The sequence below is a fragment of the Muscardinus avellanarius genome (genome assembly GCF_963383645.1).
Source record: "Muscardinus avellanarius genome assembly, chromosome: 2".
Classification (NCBI taxonomy): domain Eukaryota; kingdom Metazoa; phylum Chordata; class Mammalia; order Rodentia; family Gliridae; genus Muscardinus; species Muscardinus avellanarius.
The window spans coordinates 20,007,667-20,028,164 of record NC_137787.1 but is presented as its reverse complement, the minus strand read 5'-3'; the positions used below and the strand labels follow the sequence as shown (position 1 = coordinate 20,028,164).

The 20,498-nt window shown below is 48.7% G+C and overlaps 2 protein-coding genes across 5 annotated transcripts; one reads left to right on the top strand and one right to left on the bottom strand.

Moving 5' to 3' along the window:
- Positions 1 to 2,007: 2,007 nt before the first annotated feature.
- On the top strand, positions 2,008 to 8,622 carry ANKZF1 (ankyrin repeat and zinc finger peptidyl tRNA hydrolase 1; the record flags this gene model as incomplete). Of its 3 annotated transcripts, none has more annotated exons than XM_080688987.1 (13): positions 2,008 to 2,176; positions 3,764 to 3,876; positions 4,092 to 4,194; positions 4,279 to 4,472; positions 4,856 to 4,968; positions 5,061 to 5,208; positions 5,483 to 5,711; positions 6,125 to 6,277; positions 7,040 to 7,520; positions 7,674 to 7,785; positions 7,915 to 8,082; positions 8,201 to 8,286; positions 8,499 to 8,622. In XM_080688987.1, 13 exons carry the CDS (start codon positions 2,029 to 2,031, stop codon positions 8,620 to 8,622), a joined length of 2,172 nt encoding a protein of 723 aa, XP_080545113.1. The 3 variants fall into 3 exon arrangements, with proteins under 3 accessions (XP_080545113.1, XP_080545112.1, XP_080545111.1); XM_080688986.1 differs by having other exon boundaries at positions 2,029 to 2,176; positions 3,770 to 3,876; XM_080688985.1 differs by having other exon boundaries at positions 2,029 to 2,176; positions 4,279 to 4,491; positions 4,875 to 4,968.
- A 314-nt stretch (positions 8,623 to 8,936) lies between these two features.
- Positions 8,937 to 19,142, bottom strand: GLB1L (galactosidase beta 1 like; the record flags this gene model as incomplete). 2 transcript variants are annotated; one of them, XM_080688791.1, is made up of 16 exons in its annotated part: positions 8,937 to 9,206; positions 9,800 to 10,015; positions 10,217 to 10,348; positions 10,860 to 10,973; positions 11,109 to 11,198; positions 11,299 to 11,373; positions 11,655 to 11,773; positions 11,973 to 12,013; positions 12,104 to 12,225; positions 12,323 to 12,381; positions 12,468 to 12,642; positions 12,740 to 12,834; positions 18,094 to 18,154; positions 18,337 to 18,487; positions 18,736 to 18,902; positions 19,071 to 19,142. In XM_080688791.1, the coding sequence occupies 16 exons, from the start codon at positions 19,140 to 19,142 to the stop codon at positions 8,937 to 8,939; spliced, it is 1,959 nt and encodes a 652-aa protein (XP_080544917.1). The 2 variants fall into 2 exon arrangements, with proteins under 2 accessions (XP_080544917.1, XP_080544918.1); XM_080688792.1 differs by lacking the exons at positions 12,468 to 12,642; positions 12,740 to 12,834.
- Between the last annotated feature and the right edge of the window lie 1,356 nt (positions 19,143 to 20,498).

Here is a 20,498-nt window from a genome sequence, read left to right as displayed (position 1 = left end):
GTAATAACCCAAGGAGAGCACTACCTCCAGGCTAGGGGGGCCTTAATGCTGGCCAGTCATTCCCAGGGCCTGCACTGATGCCTCCCCAGCATGAAGTTAGAATCTGCTCCTTTGATGGGGGGCAGACTGTTTCATTTTCTATTCAGTGGAGAGAAAGTCCCCGCTCCCAGCCCTTCCTGGAATCCCTAAGTCTCCCCAAAGACTAGCTGTTTGTAAACAAAACATTTTGCAAACAAAGATTTGAGATAAGCACATGGCCCTACCAGCTCCATGGACAGTGTCTGCTCCACTCCAGCCCTCGATGCCCTGGCTCCACAGCTGCTGGAGGAGAAGGCGTCAGGCCCCAGAGAGCGGGAATAGGAAGAAGCCCAACCCTCCCACACGCCCAAGCCCCACTGAGATGAGGACAGGGAGGCTGCCCAAGGGAAGAGCACCCTTATCCTAGGACCAAGACCTCCTCTGGCTGCACTCTAAGGGGCCACTCACCCACTCTAGGATGCCAAGGGGTAAGTGGAGACCAAGTCAGTCAAGCCCGAGGCGGGGCAGCCCCTCTGGATTGTTTCTCCACTGCTCCACCTCAGCTTCAGAAATTAGACATGCCTCTCGGGGTCCACAAAATCCCAAATGGAGTCTTATTTGAAGAGGACCCCTTTTTCTGGTCGACCCATTCCCCTGCTTTCCTGGCAACAAAGACAGGTATAGCTCCTGGATGGGAACCTCCACATCAGTGTAGACCCCAGCTACTGGGTGAATCTGTGGGTTCTGTGGGTCCCCCGGAGCCAGGCAGGGTCAAGGTGGTACTCACCGGGTCAATGCAGACCTCGGGAACCGTGGTCTTGGCCCCGCCTGGCCCTAGTGGAATTCCCTGGGTGAGTGAGAGCCCTGCCCCTCAGGGAACTCACCACTCACCCGGTCAGTGTAGACCCAGGCCCCGGCATGGATCCCCGGCAGGCAGGCCTGGGCTCAGGGGTGCCTGCGGCTGTTGAAGGGATCCAGAACCAGCCGTGAAGCTGACAGCCGGGGCGAGCTGGATTGCCTCCCCACACCCAGCCGCCGGGACCCGAGCACAGCGCGCCCCTGGGTCGCCCGGCCCCGGCCAGGGGCTCGGCTCCCAACAGCGGACAACCGCGTGCGCGTCCCCGCCACCAGTGCGCGCGCCCCCCGCGCGTGCCCGCTATCAAAACATTCCGGCTGCGCGCCCCCACCCCGCCCGCGATGCCCCTTCCCCCTTTACAAGTGGCGAGCTCACTTGGGGGTCCGTGGGAACCCCTGGCCAGGTCCTGCCTGGGCCTGGGGATGTCAATAACCAGTCTCGAGTGTCACCTCAGGAACTGCAACCTGGGCGATTCCAGGGCTCTGCCTTTTCAGCTCCGCTTGGCCCGTCCTGAAGCACTAGGCCCGGCGCCTGCCACTCACTGTCATCCGCAGCTACCTGCCAATGAACATGGGGGGTGGAGACACGACGGCCAATTCTAGCCTCCGGGAGGCGGGACGGAGGGCTCGAGGCGGGTCTTGGGAGACAGAGGCCCAATAGTGCACTCTGCGTGGGGCGGGGCTTGGGTGCGGGCCCAGATGTTTGTCCTCTCCGCTCCTCCGTAGTTACGGAATTGTTGTGGTTGCAGAAACCCGGCTTTCGAAACGTGGACGTGAGTGCTGCTGGGCTCCCGGCAAGTTTGGTGCAGCTTCTGAAGGTGTGGGCGAGTCTGCGCGGAGCTTGTCTCGGGTAACGAGAGGTCGGTTAGGAATTGGTGATTTTAACTCTGTTGCACTCGACGTGGGAGCTGGATGAGCCCTTATTTGACTCTCGTCGTCGTTGACTAAGGGTTTGAGGAAGCGACCTGAGTCATGTATTTATCGTATTTACCGGAAAGCTGACTCCCGGTAGGTTGAGGGACTAGGGACCTTGCGGCGTGGGGAAGACCAAGTCACGAAGGCAGGAGAGGTGGCGGTAGGATCTAACGTTGGGGAGCCCTATTTCTTACCCCCTTTCTTCTCCAGGCGCTGCTTCTAAGTAACTCCTGTCCAGCCATGTCGCCGGCTCCGGCTGCAGCTCAGGCTCCTGCCGCGGTCTCCCTGTTTGATCTCAGCTCGGATGCTCCAGTCCTTCGGGGCCTGAGCCTAGTGAGCCAAGCTGCCGGGGAGGCTCTGGCCGGGACTCTGCGTACCTCTAGTTCAGGTACAGGGAACGTTTGGGGTGGATCCCGGAGGAACGTCACAGGGCCTTTGGAGCTTCTTGCTTTCCCAGGGAACACTTTCTTAACGGGTATTTCCCAGTTTAGGAGTCCACATTGATCTCTCTTTCTCTGGATACAGTTTTTACTAAAATTTAATCAATCTCTGGGCAGTTTCCAGCAGAGGCCCGAGTTGCAAGTTGTCTCCAAACAAGTCTCATTACATTAACTGCTTTCAGAAACACTTCAAAATTTATAAATATATTCCAAATTTAACTATGTCTCAATCAAAGTATTCCTTTGTGCTGAATACAAAATAATTTATTTCGTACAATTTTAGATTGTCTTTTGGCTATGTGTTTTCTTCTTTATAGATAAAAGGCACACTGATTGGAAGTGAAAGCTTAAAAAATGGCATTAAAGCCGGGCGTGGTGGTGCACACTTGTAATCCCAGCAGTTGGGGTTTACAAGGCTGAGACAGGAGGATCGTGGTTTACAGACAGCCTCAGCTACCTTGTGAGGTCCTTTCCAACTCAGACCGCGATCCTCTGGTCTCAGCCTCCTGAATGCTGGGATTACAAGTGTATGCCACCACGCCCAGCTAGAAATAATTATTTTTTGTAGCACTGGGTATTAAACCCAGGGCCTGGCACATGGCAGGTGCTCTACCACTGAGTTATCTCCCTAACACTTCTTAAATTTTCATTTTGAAGCTAGTTGTGGTGACACATGCGTCTGATCCCAGGGAGGCTAGAACAGGAGGATCATTGGTTTGAGAACAGCCTCAGCAACTTAGTGAGGCCTTTAGCAACTTGGTGACACCTTGTTTCTAAATAAAAATTAAAATAGGGCTGAGGATGTAGCTCAGAGGTAGAATGCCTCTGGGTTCAATCCACAGTACCACACACACACAAAAAAAATTTGAGACAGGGTATCATTAAGTTGTTGAGTCTGGCTTTCAACTTGCAATCTTCTGTTATAGCCTCCCCAGTCACTGGGATTATAGGCCTGTGCCACTGTGACCAGCCAGTTAAAAATAATTTTAAGGGATGGGAGTGTAGCTCAGTGGTAGAGTACTTGCCTTAGCGTACGTTAGGCCCTGGATTCAATTACTAGCACCACAAAATTATAATTATCATGGTACTTGGGAGGCTGAGACAGGAGGTTCATGGCCAGCCACAGCAACTTAATGAGGCCTGTTTCAAAATAAAGAATAAGCAACTTAGCTAGGTCCTGTTTCAAAATAAAAAATAAAATAGGGCTGGGAGTACAGGGTAGAACATCTCTGATTCTGTCTACAGTACCACAAAAAAAATTCTTTGGCTTAAACTCATATATACTTTCATATATATATAGATGTACATATTATATATATATATATATATATATACACACACACACACACACACGTATATATGTATATATAAGTTGATTACTGTACCATTCATTTCTTGAGTAGTAGATTATAACTTCTTGAAGGCAAGGTCTTGTCCCTTTCTTTTGTGTCTCCCTTTTGTATATCAGACATTGAATGTAATCAGACACTGGACTGGGCTCCCTTTCTACCTCCCATTACTCTTTTCTTTTTTAGGTTCAGAATTGAGAGCGAGCCCAGAAAGAAGTGTACTCCATGGTCCTGTGGATATTTCAGAGAAGTTATCTTGTTCAGCCTGTGACCAGACCTTCCAGAACCATCAGGAACAGGTAAAAGGTCAGGGCACAGGCTGGATATTAGAAGCAAAAGCACACTGATGAGAGGAGGGAAGTAGAAATTTGCTCTGCTTGTTAACAGTCCATGCTTTGATTAGACTGTTGGTGTTGGCTTGCATACTTCCTGGTGTCTGTGACTGTCCTGGTTGGTATGGAGGCCCAGCAGGGACACAATTCCCCCTCTGCCACTCTTTTTGCCTTCCCACCAGAGAGAACATTATAAGCTCGACTGGCATCGCTTTAATCTAAAGCAGCGTCTTAAGGGCAAGCCTTTCCTGTCAGCCCTAGACTTTGAAAAGCAGAGCAGCACAGGTGAGGCCTTTGGGGGAGCGGGATGGGGTGGAAGAAGGTCCTAAGCAGTTCAAGGAAAGGTGTGTCCCATGCTGTCTGTTTCAGGAGACCTTTCCAGCATCTCAGGATCAGAAGATTCAGACTCAGCCAGTGAAGAGGACTTGCAAATACCGGGCGAGGAGAGGGCTGAATTTAAGAAGCCTAACCGGCCCCCAGGCTTCCACCCACATCGGGTTCTTTTTCAAAATGCCCAGGGCCAGTTTCTTTATGCCTACCGCTGTGTCCTGGGCCCTCACCAGGCAAGCATCCACACAGATCGTGTGGCCAGCCTCAGCCTTTTGTACACGAAGCCCAGATTTCCCCATGTCTTGCTTCTCTCCTTCCTTTTGGGTGTGGGGTATCATACTTGATAGCTGTCTTGGATTAACACTGGCCTGAATCTCGAAAAGGTTAAGCGTAATGGGATTCCGTTTGGAAACAGATCAGTTTCAGTTTTGAAGTGTGATTCTGCCACTCGATCTACCACGGCCTCCAAGCCTCTGATGTCCTTCTTTGTAAAGTGGGAACAAGGCTCAGGGCAGTTGCAGTAAATGGGATAATGTGTTGTGAAGCGCTGAGGAACTGGCACTTGCTTTCTTCCTCTTGAATGCAGCAGATAGAATGTTTCTGCTTTGTCATGTAGGTTCTCCCAGAAGAGGCAGAACTGCTGCTACAGAACCTGCAAAGTGGAGGTCCCAGGTCCTGCGTGGTGCTCATGGCAGCAGCAGGGCACTTTGCGGGGGCCATTTTTCAAGGGTGAGAGGGTGCTGCATGGGTGTGGATGGAATGGATCCTGCTAGCCCGGGAGCACCAGCTGACCTGCAGTACTGAGTCTGTGCTATCTACAGAAGAGAAGTTGTGTTGCACAAAACTTTTCACCGCTACACTGTACGGGCCAAGCGGGGTACAGCCCAGGGACTTCGGGATGCCCGGGGTAGGGCATCACGCTCTGCTGGAGCCAACCTGAGGCGCTACAACGAAGCCACACTGTGTAAGGTGAGTTAGCCTCCCTGATCTGTTGGCTCAGCTAATCACTTTTCGTCTTCAACTCAACTCATTGAATGTTACAAAAGGGAGGTTTGGGACACCTATATCCTTTGTTTTATTTCTGGGTAAAGTAGAATTGGGATCTCCAGAGCCTTAGACCTCTTTCTTTCTCCCTCTGTGTTATGTTCTACCTCCTACTCCCTGCACATGATCTCTGAGCCATTTTTTAGAGATGTAAAAATAGCAAGTGAAGATATGCCAAGTGGAGTATTCTTTTCTCTAGGAGGTTCGTGACCTGCTGGCAGGGCCAGACTGGGCTAAGGCACTGGGGGAGGCTGGGACAATCCTGCTGCGTGCCCCCCGCTCTGGCCGGTCCCTGTTCTTTGGAGGCCATGGGGCACCGCTGCAAAGGGAGGATCCCCGACTTTGGGATATCCCCCTCATCACTCGCAGACCCACCTTCCAAGAGGTCCAACGTGTGCTCCAGAAGCTGACCGCCTTGCATATCTACGGTGAGCCTCTGATCCAGCTCCTCAGACTTTTTAGACCTTCTAGTACTCTGCCACTCAGGCATCAAATATTTTTTTCCTTTTTTTTTTGGTACTGGGGTTTGGACCCAGGGACATTCTACCTCTGAGCCAAACCCCTATTTTATTTTTTATTTTGAAACAATCTCACGAAGTATCTGAGGGCCTCGTTAAGTTGCTGAGGCTGGCCGCAAACCTGCAATCCTTTTGTCTCAACCGCTCTCAAGTTCTAGGACTACAGATATGCGCTGCCATGCCCAGCGAAGCCTCGGTTCTTATGTGTACTTCCAAATTGTTTTCTAGTCTTGGGACTGCAGCCTAATTACAGTTTCATTTGGAGAAACCTGGGCTCACTTTTCCTCAGCTAAATTTGAGAATGATATTTTGTTTTATGGCAGAAAAAGACCCTCGAGAGACAGTCAGATTGTGCTCGCCTCAGACGCAGTGGAAGACATCAAGGGAAAAGAGGAAAACTACTGAGGAAGAAAGAAAAAAGGTCCTCAGCGATGAAAACCCGACAGTTGGGCAGAAGGAAGAATCACCCAGCCAGGGTTTGAGCACCATTTGGCAATTATCAAATCTATCTGGGTGTCTGTCCTCCAAATACAGTAGCAAAATCCCTTCTCATAACTGATCCATCTTTCAATTAACAGATGGGTCTTTACACCACACACATGCACACACCAATGTCTGTTTATAAAATGGAGTATGTTGTAGCGGTCGCTGACACAAGTTTAATGACCTCTCTAAATCTCTTTCGTTTACAGATGTAGCCCCAGCTGGAAAAGTCTTAACTACTTGCATGTGTTGCATGAGTCTCACATGATTTATCTGTCTGATAAATGCTGTTGGTTTGGGGCTGCCTTCATTCTTTCCTCTCCTGTGTACCATCGTAGGGCTGCTTATTGGGATAGTGCAAGGACAAAATAAAATAAAAAGTATCAGCCGGGCGTGGTGGCACACGCTTGTAATCCCAGTATTCGGGAGGCTGAGACCAGAAGATCGCAGTTCGCGGACAGCCTCAGCTACTTAGTGAGGCCCTCTGCAACTCAGTGAGACTCTGTTTCAAAATAAAGAATAAAAAATAGGACAGGAGGTGTAGCTTGGAGGTTGAATACCCCTGGGTTCTATCCTCAGACCCCAAAATAAATAAATAAATAAATAAATAAATGAATAAATAAATAAATAAATAGTGTCATTTCAGGATGATCTGGATTATTCTTTATAGACATAAGTGCATCTGAAGCAGCCTCCATCCTACCACCCTCTTGTTTATTCCTTACATGTGTTTAACATGTCTGATTTCTCCCTAGGTTCAGAGTCGGAGGGAGAAGATGGCTCCAAAGTAGAGTTGGAGCTAGTAGAATTGACCCTGGGGACCCTGGATCTTCGTGAGTTTGAAGTATTGCCCAAGCGGAGGAGGAGAAAACGGAACAAGAAGAGAAGTGGAGACCAGGAGGTGGGGGCACGTGTGAGTCTTCAGCAACCTCCAGAGGGTGAACCCTTCTCACAGTCAGCCCAGATGGTTACAGCCTCCTTGGGGCCTTCAATGGATGAGGTCGAGGTCCCTGCTGAGCCAGAGCTCTGGGACGTGCTCCTAGCGGCTTGCCGAGCTGGAGATGTTGGAATGCTGAAGCTCCATCTGGCTGCAGAGCCTGCGGATCCTGGAGTTGTGTCCCTACTCAGTGTCCCCTCAGGCTCTGGTGGCTTTACTCTCCTCCACGCAGCGGCTGCAGCTGGAAGAAGCTCAGTGGTTCGCCTGCTGTTGGAGGCAGGTGCTGACCCCACTGTGCAGTAAGTAAGGGTTTCCCGAACGATTTTGGGTATAGAGACAGTTTGGTGGCTCACACTGGCATTGGTTACTTGGCAGTATTCCCTTGGTCTGTTTGGGTGATGTTGGGAAAGGCATGAGGCAAGTTGAACCCATTTTTAGGTTTTTGCACCTAGGGACTTCTGTGCCCGGCCGCCTTATGCCGTGGCAGCTGACAGATCAACACGTAATGAGTTCCGAAGGTTCATGCAGAAGAATCCTGATGCCTATGACTACAGCAAGGCTCAGGTGAGATGGAAAAGGAAGGCCATGCAGAGTGGGAAGGCCTAGATCCTGGCTAGGTCTCTTCTACTCCCCTGTGCTTTACTGAGGCTAGCTTGTGTGGGTCTTACCTAGTATCTTCTGGGAATCCTCCAGGTGCCAGGGCCACTGACCCCAGAAATGGAGGCGCGGCAGGCCACACGGAAGAGGGAGCAGAAGGCAGCCCGGCGGCAACGAGAGGAGCAGCAGCGGAAACAGCAGGAGCAGGAGCAGCGGGAGCAAGCGGAGCAGCGGCGATTCGCTGCCCTCAGCGACCGGGAGAAGGTGAGGCTGCAGGCCGCCCACTGCAAGGCTGCCTTCCAAGACTTCCCACAGCGCAGCTGTCATGTCTGGGTTGTTTCACCACTGGGCCTTGTCCTTAACACAGTCCCTCTGTTCTCAGAGAGCTCTGGCTGCAGAGCGCCGACTTGCTGCCCAGTTAGGAGCCCCTTCCCCTCTGATCCCTGATTCTGCAGTCACCAGTGCCGGGTATGGAGCCGGGGAGGGGCAGGGGAGTGAAGGGGTGGCTCTGACATCATAAGGGAGAAATGTCTCCTCTTGGGACAAGTAGAATGAGTGCTTATGTGGTATTGCGGTTGTTGAGGGGATTGGAAATCCTCTGGAACCTTTGAGGACTGGGAGAGCTTGGATTGGAATGTTCCTGGGATACCTGGCCAAGCCATTTTCTTCCTCTTGTTCAGACGCTGCTGGAGTTGTGGGACATCCCTCCAAGGCCTCGTTCCCTTTCACTACCTCGACTTCTCTTTCTGCTCCACACGTTGCCTCCAGGACCATCGCCGTCAGACAGGGAGGCCTTCTTCCTGACCTCTTCCAGCTCCAGCTGGGCCAACCGTATGCTCCGAGAGGGCACATTTGCACCAGCCCCAGTTTCTTGTTCTCCGTGAAGTCAGATATTTGGATGATTAGCATGAGGGACGTTCAGAACGAGGGCAAAGCCAGGGCCATGGAGGCGTGGAGCTGCCACTGCCTCTCGAACTTCAATCACAATAAAGTGTGGCACGGAAATTGTACTTGTACTGCATTCAGAGGCATTCTGACCTTTGGTTCCTTATGGTCATTTTGCACAGCACCAAAGAATCCTGCCCACTCATGTCCTTGGCCCAAGGGCTCCCTTTCCTTCAGTGCCCACTTAACTCCATTGGTTCAGAGGCACTTTGCACGTCAGCTGAGAGGGCGTAGATATATTTCCTGTGTGAGGTGCTGTTGAGGATGGGCTTATCTAGGAACTGGATTTGGCACTCTGGAGGCGTGCTTTCTAGCTCCAGCAGTGTGATTGTGTTGATGGCTCCGTCGCGGAGGAGCAGGGGTCTTGGCACATACAGGGTCTGTTGTGGCCCCCACTTTGTCCAGTACCGGCCCAAATTAAACCCATTGATCCAGACTTGGCCCTGGGGGAAGGGAGAGTGAGGAAAGAAAGGGTCAGCTCTCCAGGGAATGGAGTCATTCCCTTTTGGGGTTTTTTTGTTTGTTTGTTTTCTGGCACTGGGGATTGAACTCGGGCATTCTACCTCCAAGATATACTCTAAGCCCTATATTATTTTATTCATTAATTTTTCTGTGGTATTGGGGATGGAACCCAGGGGCTTTCTACCTCTGGTCTACACTCCCAGACCTATTTCATATTTTATGTGGAAACAGGGTCTCACTAAGTTGCTGAGAGCCTCACTAAGTAGCTGAGGCTGGCTTCGAACCTGTGCAATCCCCCTGTCTCAGCTTCCCAAGTACTAGGATTACAAGTGTGTGCCACCACGCCCAGCTTCCTATTTTATTATTTGGAAACAGAGTCTCAATTATTTGCTGAGGCTGGCTTTTTACCTGCAGTCCTCCTGTCTCAGCCTCCCAGGTATTGATATTACAGGGGTGCACCACCACACCTGGCTCCTTTTGGGTTTCCAATCAGAGTATTAAGTTCTGCTCCCCACCCCCTTTCATGCTTCTTAAATCACCCCCCACCCCCACCATCTACCACCACTAGCAATACCTTGGTCCATCCGGGTAGATATAGAAATGTGTCTCCAACTGAGCCCAAAATTGGAAACACTGTGGAATAAAAGGCGGGGCCAGAGGGAAATTTAGGTTGTGCCTTTTTCATCAACTCGAAGGGAAACCACAACTTTACAAGTTTATCAACATTCAGAGGGAACATCAGCCACTCCGTCAGGACTGTTTGCCCCAGAACTGGTGGTTCTAACAGGCCCTGTGAGGAGGCAAATGAAAAGTTATCATTCACTAAGTTTGAAGGTGACAACTATCTAATCAAGCCTTAGGCTGTAACTGGTGACCATGTCCAGGTCCCCCAGATCTCTTTCTAATTCCTAAAAACATGGCTGTAGTTTATCTTCCATTAGGCCTACATCCTTCAGAGTACTGGGATGGAGGGGGAGCAAAACTAGCTCACCTTGAAGTCACTGTGGTTAGACCCAAAGCTGAGCCTCCCCATGTTCTCCAGCAAGATGTCCAGTTTCGTTCCTATTTTTCCCATCAAAAGTAGTTTGTGTTTCATACTTCGCTCCAGAACACCCTGGAACACCTGTGGATAAGAGAGAAGACCTATGCAAAGAAGGACTCGGCATGTAGCTCTTGACCACTACACAAATGCCACATAAGACATTGCTATGGAGAGCAGGAGAAAGCCATCTGTCAGCTACTCACCATACAGTCTTTATTTTCTTTGCAGTACTGGGGATGGAACCCAGGGGCATTCTACCTCTGAGCTATACCCCCAGCCCTATATTTTCATTCTTTATTTTTAAACAGGGCTTCACTAAGTTGTGGTAGGCCTCATTAAGCAGCTGAGGCTGGCTGAAAACCTGTGATCCTCCTGTCTCATCCTCCTAAGTACTGGGATTTCAAGTGTGCGTCACCACGCCCAGCTACCCACCGTCTGTTCTGAAAGTCTTCCTCACTCAGCTTATAACCTTGGACCCTCTATAAGAGGTGACGAGACAGTGTAAAAGGGTAGAGATGGGGAACTTAAGGCTATAGAGTATTGGAGAAAGAGGAAATTGTAGCTCATAGCTTAGCTCGGAATAGGTTCGCACCCCATCCACCATCACGTAGGCACGGTCATGGACTCCGTTATTTGGCACCCAGAGTGGTGTTGGCTCAAAAACAGTGTAAGTCAGATGGGTCCGGTACAACATAAAGCCACGGTCCTGCGTATGGAAAAATGCATTTAAAATGAATTGAGATAAGAAAGGACTGTGGGGTAAACTGATAGCTAGAAGAAACTTTTGGCTACAGCTACTGAGGAAGTCTGTCATTCTAATGGGTATAGATTTATGCCTTACCTGCTTCACAGCCTCAAATGTCATTGGCAAGACTGAAAATATGGGCCCCTGGGGGCAGAGAATGTCTAGGAAAGCCAGCAAATTCCCATCCTGTTAGAATAAGGGGCAAAAAGCAGAATAAGAAGTTTCTGGATTTAGGGCAGGACCAGGGTAAGCTATATAGAATCAGAAATGATGGGGAGGAACTTACCAGCTGCAGAGTTAAAGGTCCAAGCATCATCTTGTGGCTGGGGGGAGGTAAAGGTCCCAAGGGAACTTCCTGGAACTGAGCCCAAATTCTCTCAGGAGCCATAGGAAAACCACAGAAAGAACCCCTATTCTAAGGCCCAAGAGCAGGGCTCTTAACCTGGGACACAGGAAAGGGCTTCAGGACCTTGAAGACCCTTTAATTTTTCACACACGTGTAACTCCCCAGATAGTTCCATTTGAGTAAGAGAAAAATGATTCCATGCAATGCTCAGAGGGCTTGGTGGCCCAAACACCATGAGTTTATGGGATCCCTTTATAATTTTGGCACAACCTTCTCCCAAATTAATAAAAGGGCACCTTGCTGATGACATTTCGAAGAGCAAAGAGCTTAGGTGTGGGGTCCCCTGCTTCAGATATGGGTGCATCATAGTCATAGCTGGTAGTAATTGGAAGGAAGCGTCCTTTCTCATCAGCACCTGGGGTTGAATGAATTTGATGAGTTCAACATCTTTCAGATGATGGGCACTAAGCAAAGAGCTGCATGCAGAGAATTTTGCATCAGCAGGGGCCCTGGTGGCCACATCCAGCTTCTGGATTTCCTAGCCTATCCAGCCCTTAAGACTCTTAATTCCTTGTCACCTCCCTCCTTCTACTCCAGGGACTATCCATACTTACCATTCCAGTATCCAAAGTTGGTACCTCCGTGGAACATGTACCTGAAGTGGGAGAAGGTAAAAGCTGACCCACTGAATTTTAACTCTTGTCCCCAACTCCCAGCAATAGATTCATATTGCGTCTCCAGTTACATGTTCACACTGGCTCCCAACTGGAGCATGTTCTCTAGTCCTTTGGTTACAGCTGGAATGGACCGTGTGGAGTGATTGTAGCCCCAGTAATCCAGCCAGCCTGTATAGTATTCAGAGTTCACCTAGGGTGTGAAGTAAGAGCCACGAGTGAGGTGGGAGCCCAGCTGCACCCCTTCCCACCCCTGTCTGGCTTTGATTCCGTCCCCTCTCATCCCTCACCAGTGGCCCGTGGGGTTCATAGTTCCGAAGCAGGGTAAAGATTTTGGTCATGTTGTCAGCTAAAGAAATGAGGCAAAGGTAAAATAAATATCATAGAAGAGGTGCCCCTTCCCCAGACTTTACTGCTAACCCTTGTTCAGGAGACCTGGGCCAAAGTCTACAGTAGTATAGAGGCCCTCAAGGGAGCCACATTTGAGTCCTTCAGGCCCGTCTGTGGTGAAGAGTAAGATCTTGTCCCCTAGTAGTGCACGGAAGAGCCCAGCCAGGTGTCTCATGTAGTTGCGGTCACAGGCCCTGTAGCTACCGTATTCATTCTCCACCTGCCAGGGGACAGGGAAAGGGGACCCAGCTATGAGGCAAACAAGATTAAGGGCCCTTGTGTTTCCTTCCCTTGCCCAGCCACCTTCCCACTTGTACCTGAATGCTAATGATGTTGCCCCCATTGTGGTAGAGAAATGGGTATATCTTGGGCAGCAAGACCTGGAACCAGGAGTCCACTGCGGCAAGGAAGTCTAAAGGAAGGAGCACTCTGCTCATTGGGGGCCACCACCACCTCTGCAGCCCCCACCCCAGCATCATTGCCCGCAACTTCAGTGCTGCCCTTACTCAAGGCTGTGGCCTCCACCCACTTGCCCAAAACTAATTTGGGGAGCATTGATCTCTAAGCATGTCAATGGAATTTGGATGTAAGAAACCATTTTTTTATTTGCACACTGAGGATTGAACCCAGGACCTCACACTTGGCTGAGCATAAAATAGTGTTTCTTAAAAATACACGGAAGAACCCTTGCTGGGTGTGGGGGGGTGCATGTTTGTAATCCCCGTGCTTGGGAGACAGAGACAGGAGGATCGCGCAGGTTGGAAGCCCCTCACAGGCTTAAGAGACCCTGTTTCCAAATAAAAATATAAAATAGGTCTGGAAGTGTAGCCGGGAGGCAGAAGAGTTCCATCCCCAGTACCACCAAAACAAACAAAATAACACTGAAGAGGGCAGGCTTGGTGGTGCACGCTTGTAATCCCAGCATTCAGGAGGCAACCAGAGGATCAGGTTTGCAGACAGCCTCAGCTACTTAGGGAGGCCCTTCTTTGCAACTCAGTGACACTCTGTTTCAAAAAATAAAGATACTAAAATATAGGGATGGGGTGTAGCTCAGAGGTACAATGGGTTCCATCCCCAGTATGGTTCAAAAAAAAAAAAAAAAGAACATAAAACATGGATGAAAAAGGTTATACACTTGGTGTGGAGCTATTATTATGTAATCAACTTACAGCCGAGACTGCTGTGAAGTAGCATGGGAATTCATGGAAATGTAGAGTGTGTGACTTACAGTCTGTTGCTACTAACAGTCCAGGTGACGTGAGTCAGGAATTAGGTCATATCAGGCATCAAGCTTAAAGCCTCAGTTCCCACTGTGACTTGTGCTTCACTGTCCAGGCCTTCACGGTGTTATTTCCTTGCCTGACGTTTCTTCTTTCCAACTCCAGCTCATCCTTCTGCTCTTATATTTAACTTGCTTAAGAAAGCCTCTGCTCTTCTAGACTCAGTGTCTTCCTGCTCTACACACTCACGTTATCTCATACTTCTAAATACTTAATGAATTATTCTTTTTTTTTTTTGTGGTACTGGGGTTCCTGGAAGCCCTTCTACCTCCGGGCTACACTCCCAGACCTATTTTTACATTTTTATTTGGAAACAGGGTCTCCTAAGCCAGCGCGCGCGGCTGGCTTTGAACCTGCGCGATCCTCCTGTCTCTGCCTCCCAAGCGCGGGGATTACAAGTGTGCGCCACCACGCCCGGCCGGCCTTAACGAATTATAATTGAGCATTTATGTCTGTAATTGTTTCTTGCTAATTTCCCCAACTGGTGAGCAGAAACCTTGTCTGGTAGGTTGATGTGCTGCTTGGCTCTCTCTTTTCTTTGTTTTTCTTTCTCTCTCTCTCTCTTTCTTTTTCAGTACTGGGGATTGAACCCAGGACATTCTACCTCCAAACTATACCCGCAGCCCAGCCCTACATTCTACTCTTTATTTTGAAACAGTCTCACTGAGTTGCGAAGGGCCTCGCTAAGTAGCTGAGGCTGGACACGAACCTGAGGTCCTGTCTCTGCCTCCCAAGTATTGTGATTACAAGACTGTTCCTCCATGCCTGGGTCTGCATCGCTCTTTTTTTTTTTTTTTTTTTTTTTTTTTTTTTTGGTGGTACTGGGGTTTCTGGAAGCCCTTCTATCTCCGGGCTACACTCCCAGACCTAATATATATATAATTTTTTTTTTTTTTTTTTTGCGGTACTGGGGATGGAACACAGGGGCCTTCTACCTCTGGGCTACACTCCCAGACCTATTTTATATTTTTATTTGGAAACAGGGTCTCTTAAGCCAGCTGAGGCTGGCTTCGAACCTGCGCGATCCTCCTGTCTCAGCCTCCTAAGCGCGGGGATTACAAGCATGCGCCACCACACCCGGCTTATTTTTGTATTTTTTATTTGGAAACAGGGTCTCTTAAGCCAGCTGAGGCTGGCTCCGAACCAGTGCGATCCTCCTGGATCCTCCTGTCTCCACCTCCCAAGCTCGGGGATTACAAGTGTGCGCCACCACGCCCGGCTTTGCATGGCTCTTTGAACACAAAGCCAAGTAGACTGCAGACTCAAGGGTGGATTCAGTGAAAGATATTTTGAAGGGAAATTTTCAATTCTTTTTTTTTTTTTTTTTTTGTAATTCTGGGGATGACAGCCAGGGGCATTCTACCTCCCAGCTACATCCCCAACCCTATTATTATTATTATTATTATTATTATTATTATTATTAATTTATTTTGAAACAGGGTCTCACTGAATTGCAAAGGGCCTCACTAAGTAGCTGAGGCTGTCTGTGAGCCACTATCCTCCTGTCTCAGCCTTCCAAATGCTGGGATTACAAGCGTGCACCACCACGCCTGGCTTCAATTCTTAAACAATTTCATTTTATGTTTCGTAGAAGGGAGACCCACAAAGTACTGCCTGCTTTAATCCAAGCATGTATTAAGTCATTTTCATTCATTCAACAAGTATTTTGGGGTTTTGACTCCTCACCAAGCACTGTTCCAGGTCTTACGGGAACAAAACAGACAAAATTCTCTGCCCTTATGAAATTTCTTTTCTAGTGATGGAGGCAGACAATAAGTTAAATAAGGAATATATACAGTGTCTTAGAGTCAAGAACAAATAAGGCAGGGGGATAAAATGGTGGAATAGGAGAGCTTAAACATTAGGGGTGACCAGGAGACCTTGCTGCCGTGATTTCTGCAAGGACTGAGGGGGGGTCCATACAAATGCTCAAAACCCGAGGCTGGTGAGCTTGCAGAGCAGCAGTGAGGCCTTCGTGGTGACTGGGGCCAATTCTATAGGACTCAGTAGATCCTTTTAAGGAATCCAGGACTAGGTACTAGGGATTGAACCCAGGGACATCCTACCTCCAGGCAACACAACACCTCCAGCCCTTCTTACTTTTTATTTTCAAACATGGTCTTGCTAAATTGCTGAGGCAGGCATCAAAGCTGCCATCCTCCTGTCTCTGCCTCCAAAGTACTGGGATTAAAGGCATATACCACCAAACTTTGGCCATGATTTACATTCTGAATGAGATGAGAGCTTATTGGAAAGATTTAAGAAATGACATGATCTATGATATATATTTACATTTCTGTTTTAACAGAATCACACTGGCTGTTGTATTGAGAATAGATTATATGGGAGAGAGAGAGAGAGAGTAAAGAAGGGAAACCATTTAGGAAGCTTGGAAGATAAGTCACGTGAGAAGTGATCTGGACCAGGGTGGTAGCAGTGGAGGTGATAGAGAATAGTTAAATTCAGTGTTGTTTCGAGTAAAACTGTCGGGACTTTGATTGAATATGAGATACGAGGGAAAGACAGGCGTGAACGATTATACCATAGTGTTTAGGACTGTAGGAACTGCTGGTTTTGGTGGGGGAGGCAGTACCAGGAGCTTAATTTATTATTATGCCTTCTACCTGTCTAAATGGAGAAGTCACATATACATTTGAATATATGTGTGTGCGAGTATTGGGAAAGATCCTGGCTACACAAATACATATTTCAGGGTCATTAGCTATCGGATGGATTATAATTATATCAAGCAAATGGATGAGGTCACCTAGGGAATGAGAATAGATAGAAAAGAGAAGTATCCAAGGACTAAGCCCTGACATACTACAGCATTTAGAGGAAAGGAAAACGGAAAAGAACCCCTAAGAGATGAAGACTGAGCGGTCAAAAGATGGATGGGCAGGGGCTGGGTAAGTAGGCATCATGAAACACCAGAAGTATATTTTTCTTTTCTTTCTTTTTTTTTTTTTTTTTTTTTTTTTTGCGGGTCTGGGGATGGAACCCAGGGGCATTCTACCTCCAAGCTACACCCCCTGACCTATTTTTTATTCTTTATTTTGAAACAGGATCTCACTGAGTTGCAAAGGGCCTAAGTAGCCGAGGCTGGCCACAAACTGCAATCCTCCAGTCTCAGCCTCCCGAATGCTGGGATTACAAGCGTGCGCCACCACAGCCGGCTGGTTAAAAAATTTCAATGACTTTCTACTGTACTTAGAATAAACTACAAACTCCATAGTACGGCCTCCAAGGACTCACACCAGTCGTCTCCGTCTCATCTTCGATTTCCTGTCATCTCACTGTCCCCCTCACCCACTGTGCTCAGCCATGCTGGCTGCGCCCCTCAGTCACGCCATGTGCTTTCCCATCTCTGGGCTGGCGCGTTCTTATCCCATTCTTTACATGACCACAGCTTTCCCTGCCCTACACATCAACTGAAATGTCACCTTTTCAGAAAAGCCTTTCCTGACCACCTTAGTAAAAAAAAAGGGGGGGGGGCTTTTTCAGTTATTCACTAGTTCAAATCCTTGTTTATTTCTTTTCTTGCTAATAAACTTATAGGATCTTTTTTCTTAATTTTTCCCTTCCACCATATCATAAGCTTTAGGTCTGCCTGGTCCCAGTTTCTAGTATCCTGCTGGTCATGAAGAAAACATTAATACATATATATATATATATATATATATATATATATATATATAATATATATATATATAATTTTTTTTTTGGTGGTACTGGGGGTGGAACCCAGAGGCTTTCTACCTCTGGCCTATACTACCAGACCTATTTTATATTTTATTTGGAAACAGGGTCTCACTAAGTTGCTGAAAGCCTCACTAAGTAGCTGAGGCTGGCTTCAAACCCGTGTGATCCTCCTGTCTCAGCCTCCCAAGCGCGGGGATTACAAGCGTGTGCCACCACACCCAGCTATTAATACATATTTGAATAGATGACTCCAAGTAGAGGACAGTTTCTTCTGGTTGGAACACCCAAATGACCCCTTTTTTTTTTTTTTTGTACCAGAGAGTGAGCCCAGGAGCATTCTACGTCTGAGCTATACCCCCAGTCCTTTTTGTATTTTGTTTTGAAACTGGGTCTCACTAGGTTACTGAGAGTCTCAATAAATCACTGAGGCTTTCCTCAAACTTGAGATCCTCCTGTTTTAGCTTCCCAAGTACTGGCATTATAGGTATGTGTTACCGCACCCAACTACCCTCAGCCCTTTTTATTTATTTTCTTTGAAATGGTCTCATGAAGTTCCTGAGGCTGTCCTTCAACCTGAAACCCTCCTGTCTCAGCCTCTCAGGTACTGGGATTACATGCAAAAGCCACCACATAATGACCCACTTTTTGTTTACTTTTTTTTCTGTGTTAAATCTTTTGTCTCAACTCACCTGGATCTGAGGTTCTCAGATGAATTTTAGGTATTCGAAGCAACCAAGATGGGAGGCCCCCCTAAGACGAAGGTGAAAGACAACAAAGCAGCATGTTTCTGTTGCTTTGGGGTGCAGTGGGCGAGGTGAGAAGGGAGGGGTGGAATATGGTGCTGGAAATGGCCCTAGAGGAAGGGCAGAAGGGAGAAGCCTGGAAACCGCACATGGAAGGCTTTGGCCTTGACCCTTCTCCAACTAACTCACCATCTCCCACTCTGCACAGATGTAGGGTCCTGGTCTCAGTATGACCAACAGGTTCGCTATCCTTGCCTCTTTCAGAAAGGCAATGAAGTCGCGGCTGCCTTTAAAGTTATAGACCCCAGGCTGTGGCTCATGGTAGTTCCAGGGCACGTAACTGAGAAAGTAAAACGTTAACTGGGCCCGAGGAGAAATGCCACGGGGCGTCTAAGAGCTCAGGCCTTCAGAAATCTCCAGGAAGCAGTTAGGAGGTCCTGGCCCACCCTATACCACCCTGGACTAGAAGCCCTGGAGTTCTATCCCCTTTTGAACCCGAGTCAGTCTTCCCATCCTGACACCCTTCCTAAGGGGGGCAATAAGAAGAGTAAATCCACCCCTCCACGGGCTCTCGCGAGCACTTCTTACACCTGTACGGCATTGAGACCGCTTAATCGCATCTTCAAAAGCCGGTCGGCCCAAAGCACCCGTGGTACTCGGAAGTAGTGCAGGCTGCCAGAAATGTAGCGGAACGGGGCCCCGTCCAGGAGGAACCTATCATGTTCCCGATCCACTACGAACGAGCGAGAGTCCGCCTGTAAAGGGAAAAGGCCGGTGGTCAGCAGAGGTCTGGAGTGAGGGGCAGCGTCTGCCAAGGGGATGAGCTGGCCCTGCTGGCCGTTAGGTGGGTGGCTTTCCCTCATCCTCTGGATCTGTTCCTGCCTCACCGCACCCGGTCGGCTAGTTGAACGCGCTCTTCTTACCCGAGGCAGTAGCAGCAGCGTCAGGAACGGCAGCAGCAGGGAGAGAAGGCAAGGCGGCTTCTTGAGAGCCATGGCGCTTGCTTAACGGGGCGCCTCTAGTCTGAGCCGTAGGTCCGACTGTCACGTGGCAGATTCCTGGGAGGAAACCTCATTGAGGAAGGGGGCGGAGACCACCTCAAGTTTCCAGGCCAATAGTCTGGACTTTGTCTCCAGCCTGCAGCCACCCGTACTCTAATAGTTTGTGAAAACCCTCCGCATCTAGCTACTCAAAGTGCAGTTCAGGAAACCATATACAACCTGGGCATCTGTTAAGAATGCAGTCTCGGGCCCTACCTCAGATCTACAGAATCAGAATCTGTATTTTAACAAGAGTCGTAGGCGATCCTAAGCACCTTCAAGATTGAGAAGCACTGCTCTACTAGACTGAGGGCACAGGGTTCCCAGGGTCCAGCATAGGCCCTGGCACACAGCAGGCCAAATCTAGGTGAATAAATGTCAGACGTAAGGACAAAAGAGGTTCAGAACCCAGGGAAACTTAGGAAAATCCTCATGGTAATCCAGGATGTCAAAAGGGGGAAGAAAGCCGGGCGTGGTGGCGCATACTTGTGTAATCCCAGCGCTTAGAAGGCTGAGACAGGAGGATCGCACAGGTTCAAAGCCAGCCTCAGCTACTTAGTGAGGCTCTCAACAACTTATTGAGACCATATTTCCATATAAAGTATAAAATAGGTCTGGGAGTATAGCCCGGAGGTAGAAAAGCCCCTGGGTTCCACCCCCAGTACCACCAAAAAAAAAAAAAAAAAGGCGGGGGGAGTCAAGCGTGGTGGCGCATTCTTGTCATCCTAGCATTTGGGAGACTGATACAGGAGAATTGTTGCGTTAGTGGACAGCCTCAGCTACTTAGTGAGGCCCTATGCAACTCAGTGAGACCCTGATTCAAAAGAAAAAAGAAAAAATAGGGCTGGGGGTATAGCTCGGAGGTAGAATGTCCCTGGGTTCCAACCCCAGTATTGAAAAAAAAAAGTGGGGGGGATGGAGGTTATAAAATAGACCTTTTCTCTGGAGAGCCCCATTTCAGAGCCCATCCTAAGCCAATAGAACCATTCTGTCTCCTTTGAAGGTGCCCTCTTCTCTGACTGTCTAAACAAGACATGTCAAGGACAACTGCTTGGTGCCAAGGATTGGGAATTTGTGAATTTCCATTCCTCCTGCCTTACAGTCCCAACGCTAGGATGCGAGGGTCAGGACGATAAGTAATGACTATCATTCCTGTGTCAGATATTGTGCTGAGCACCTTATATTTCACTTAATCTTCAGAAAACTCCATAAAAGCTGGGCGTGGTGGCGCACACTTGTAATCCCCACGCTTGGGAGGCAGAGACAGGAGGATCGCACTGGTTTGGAGCCAGCCTCGCTGGCTTAAGAGAC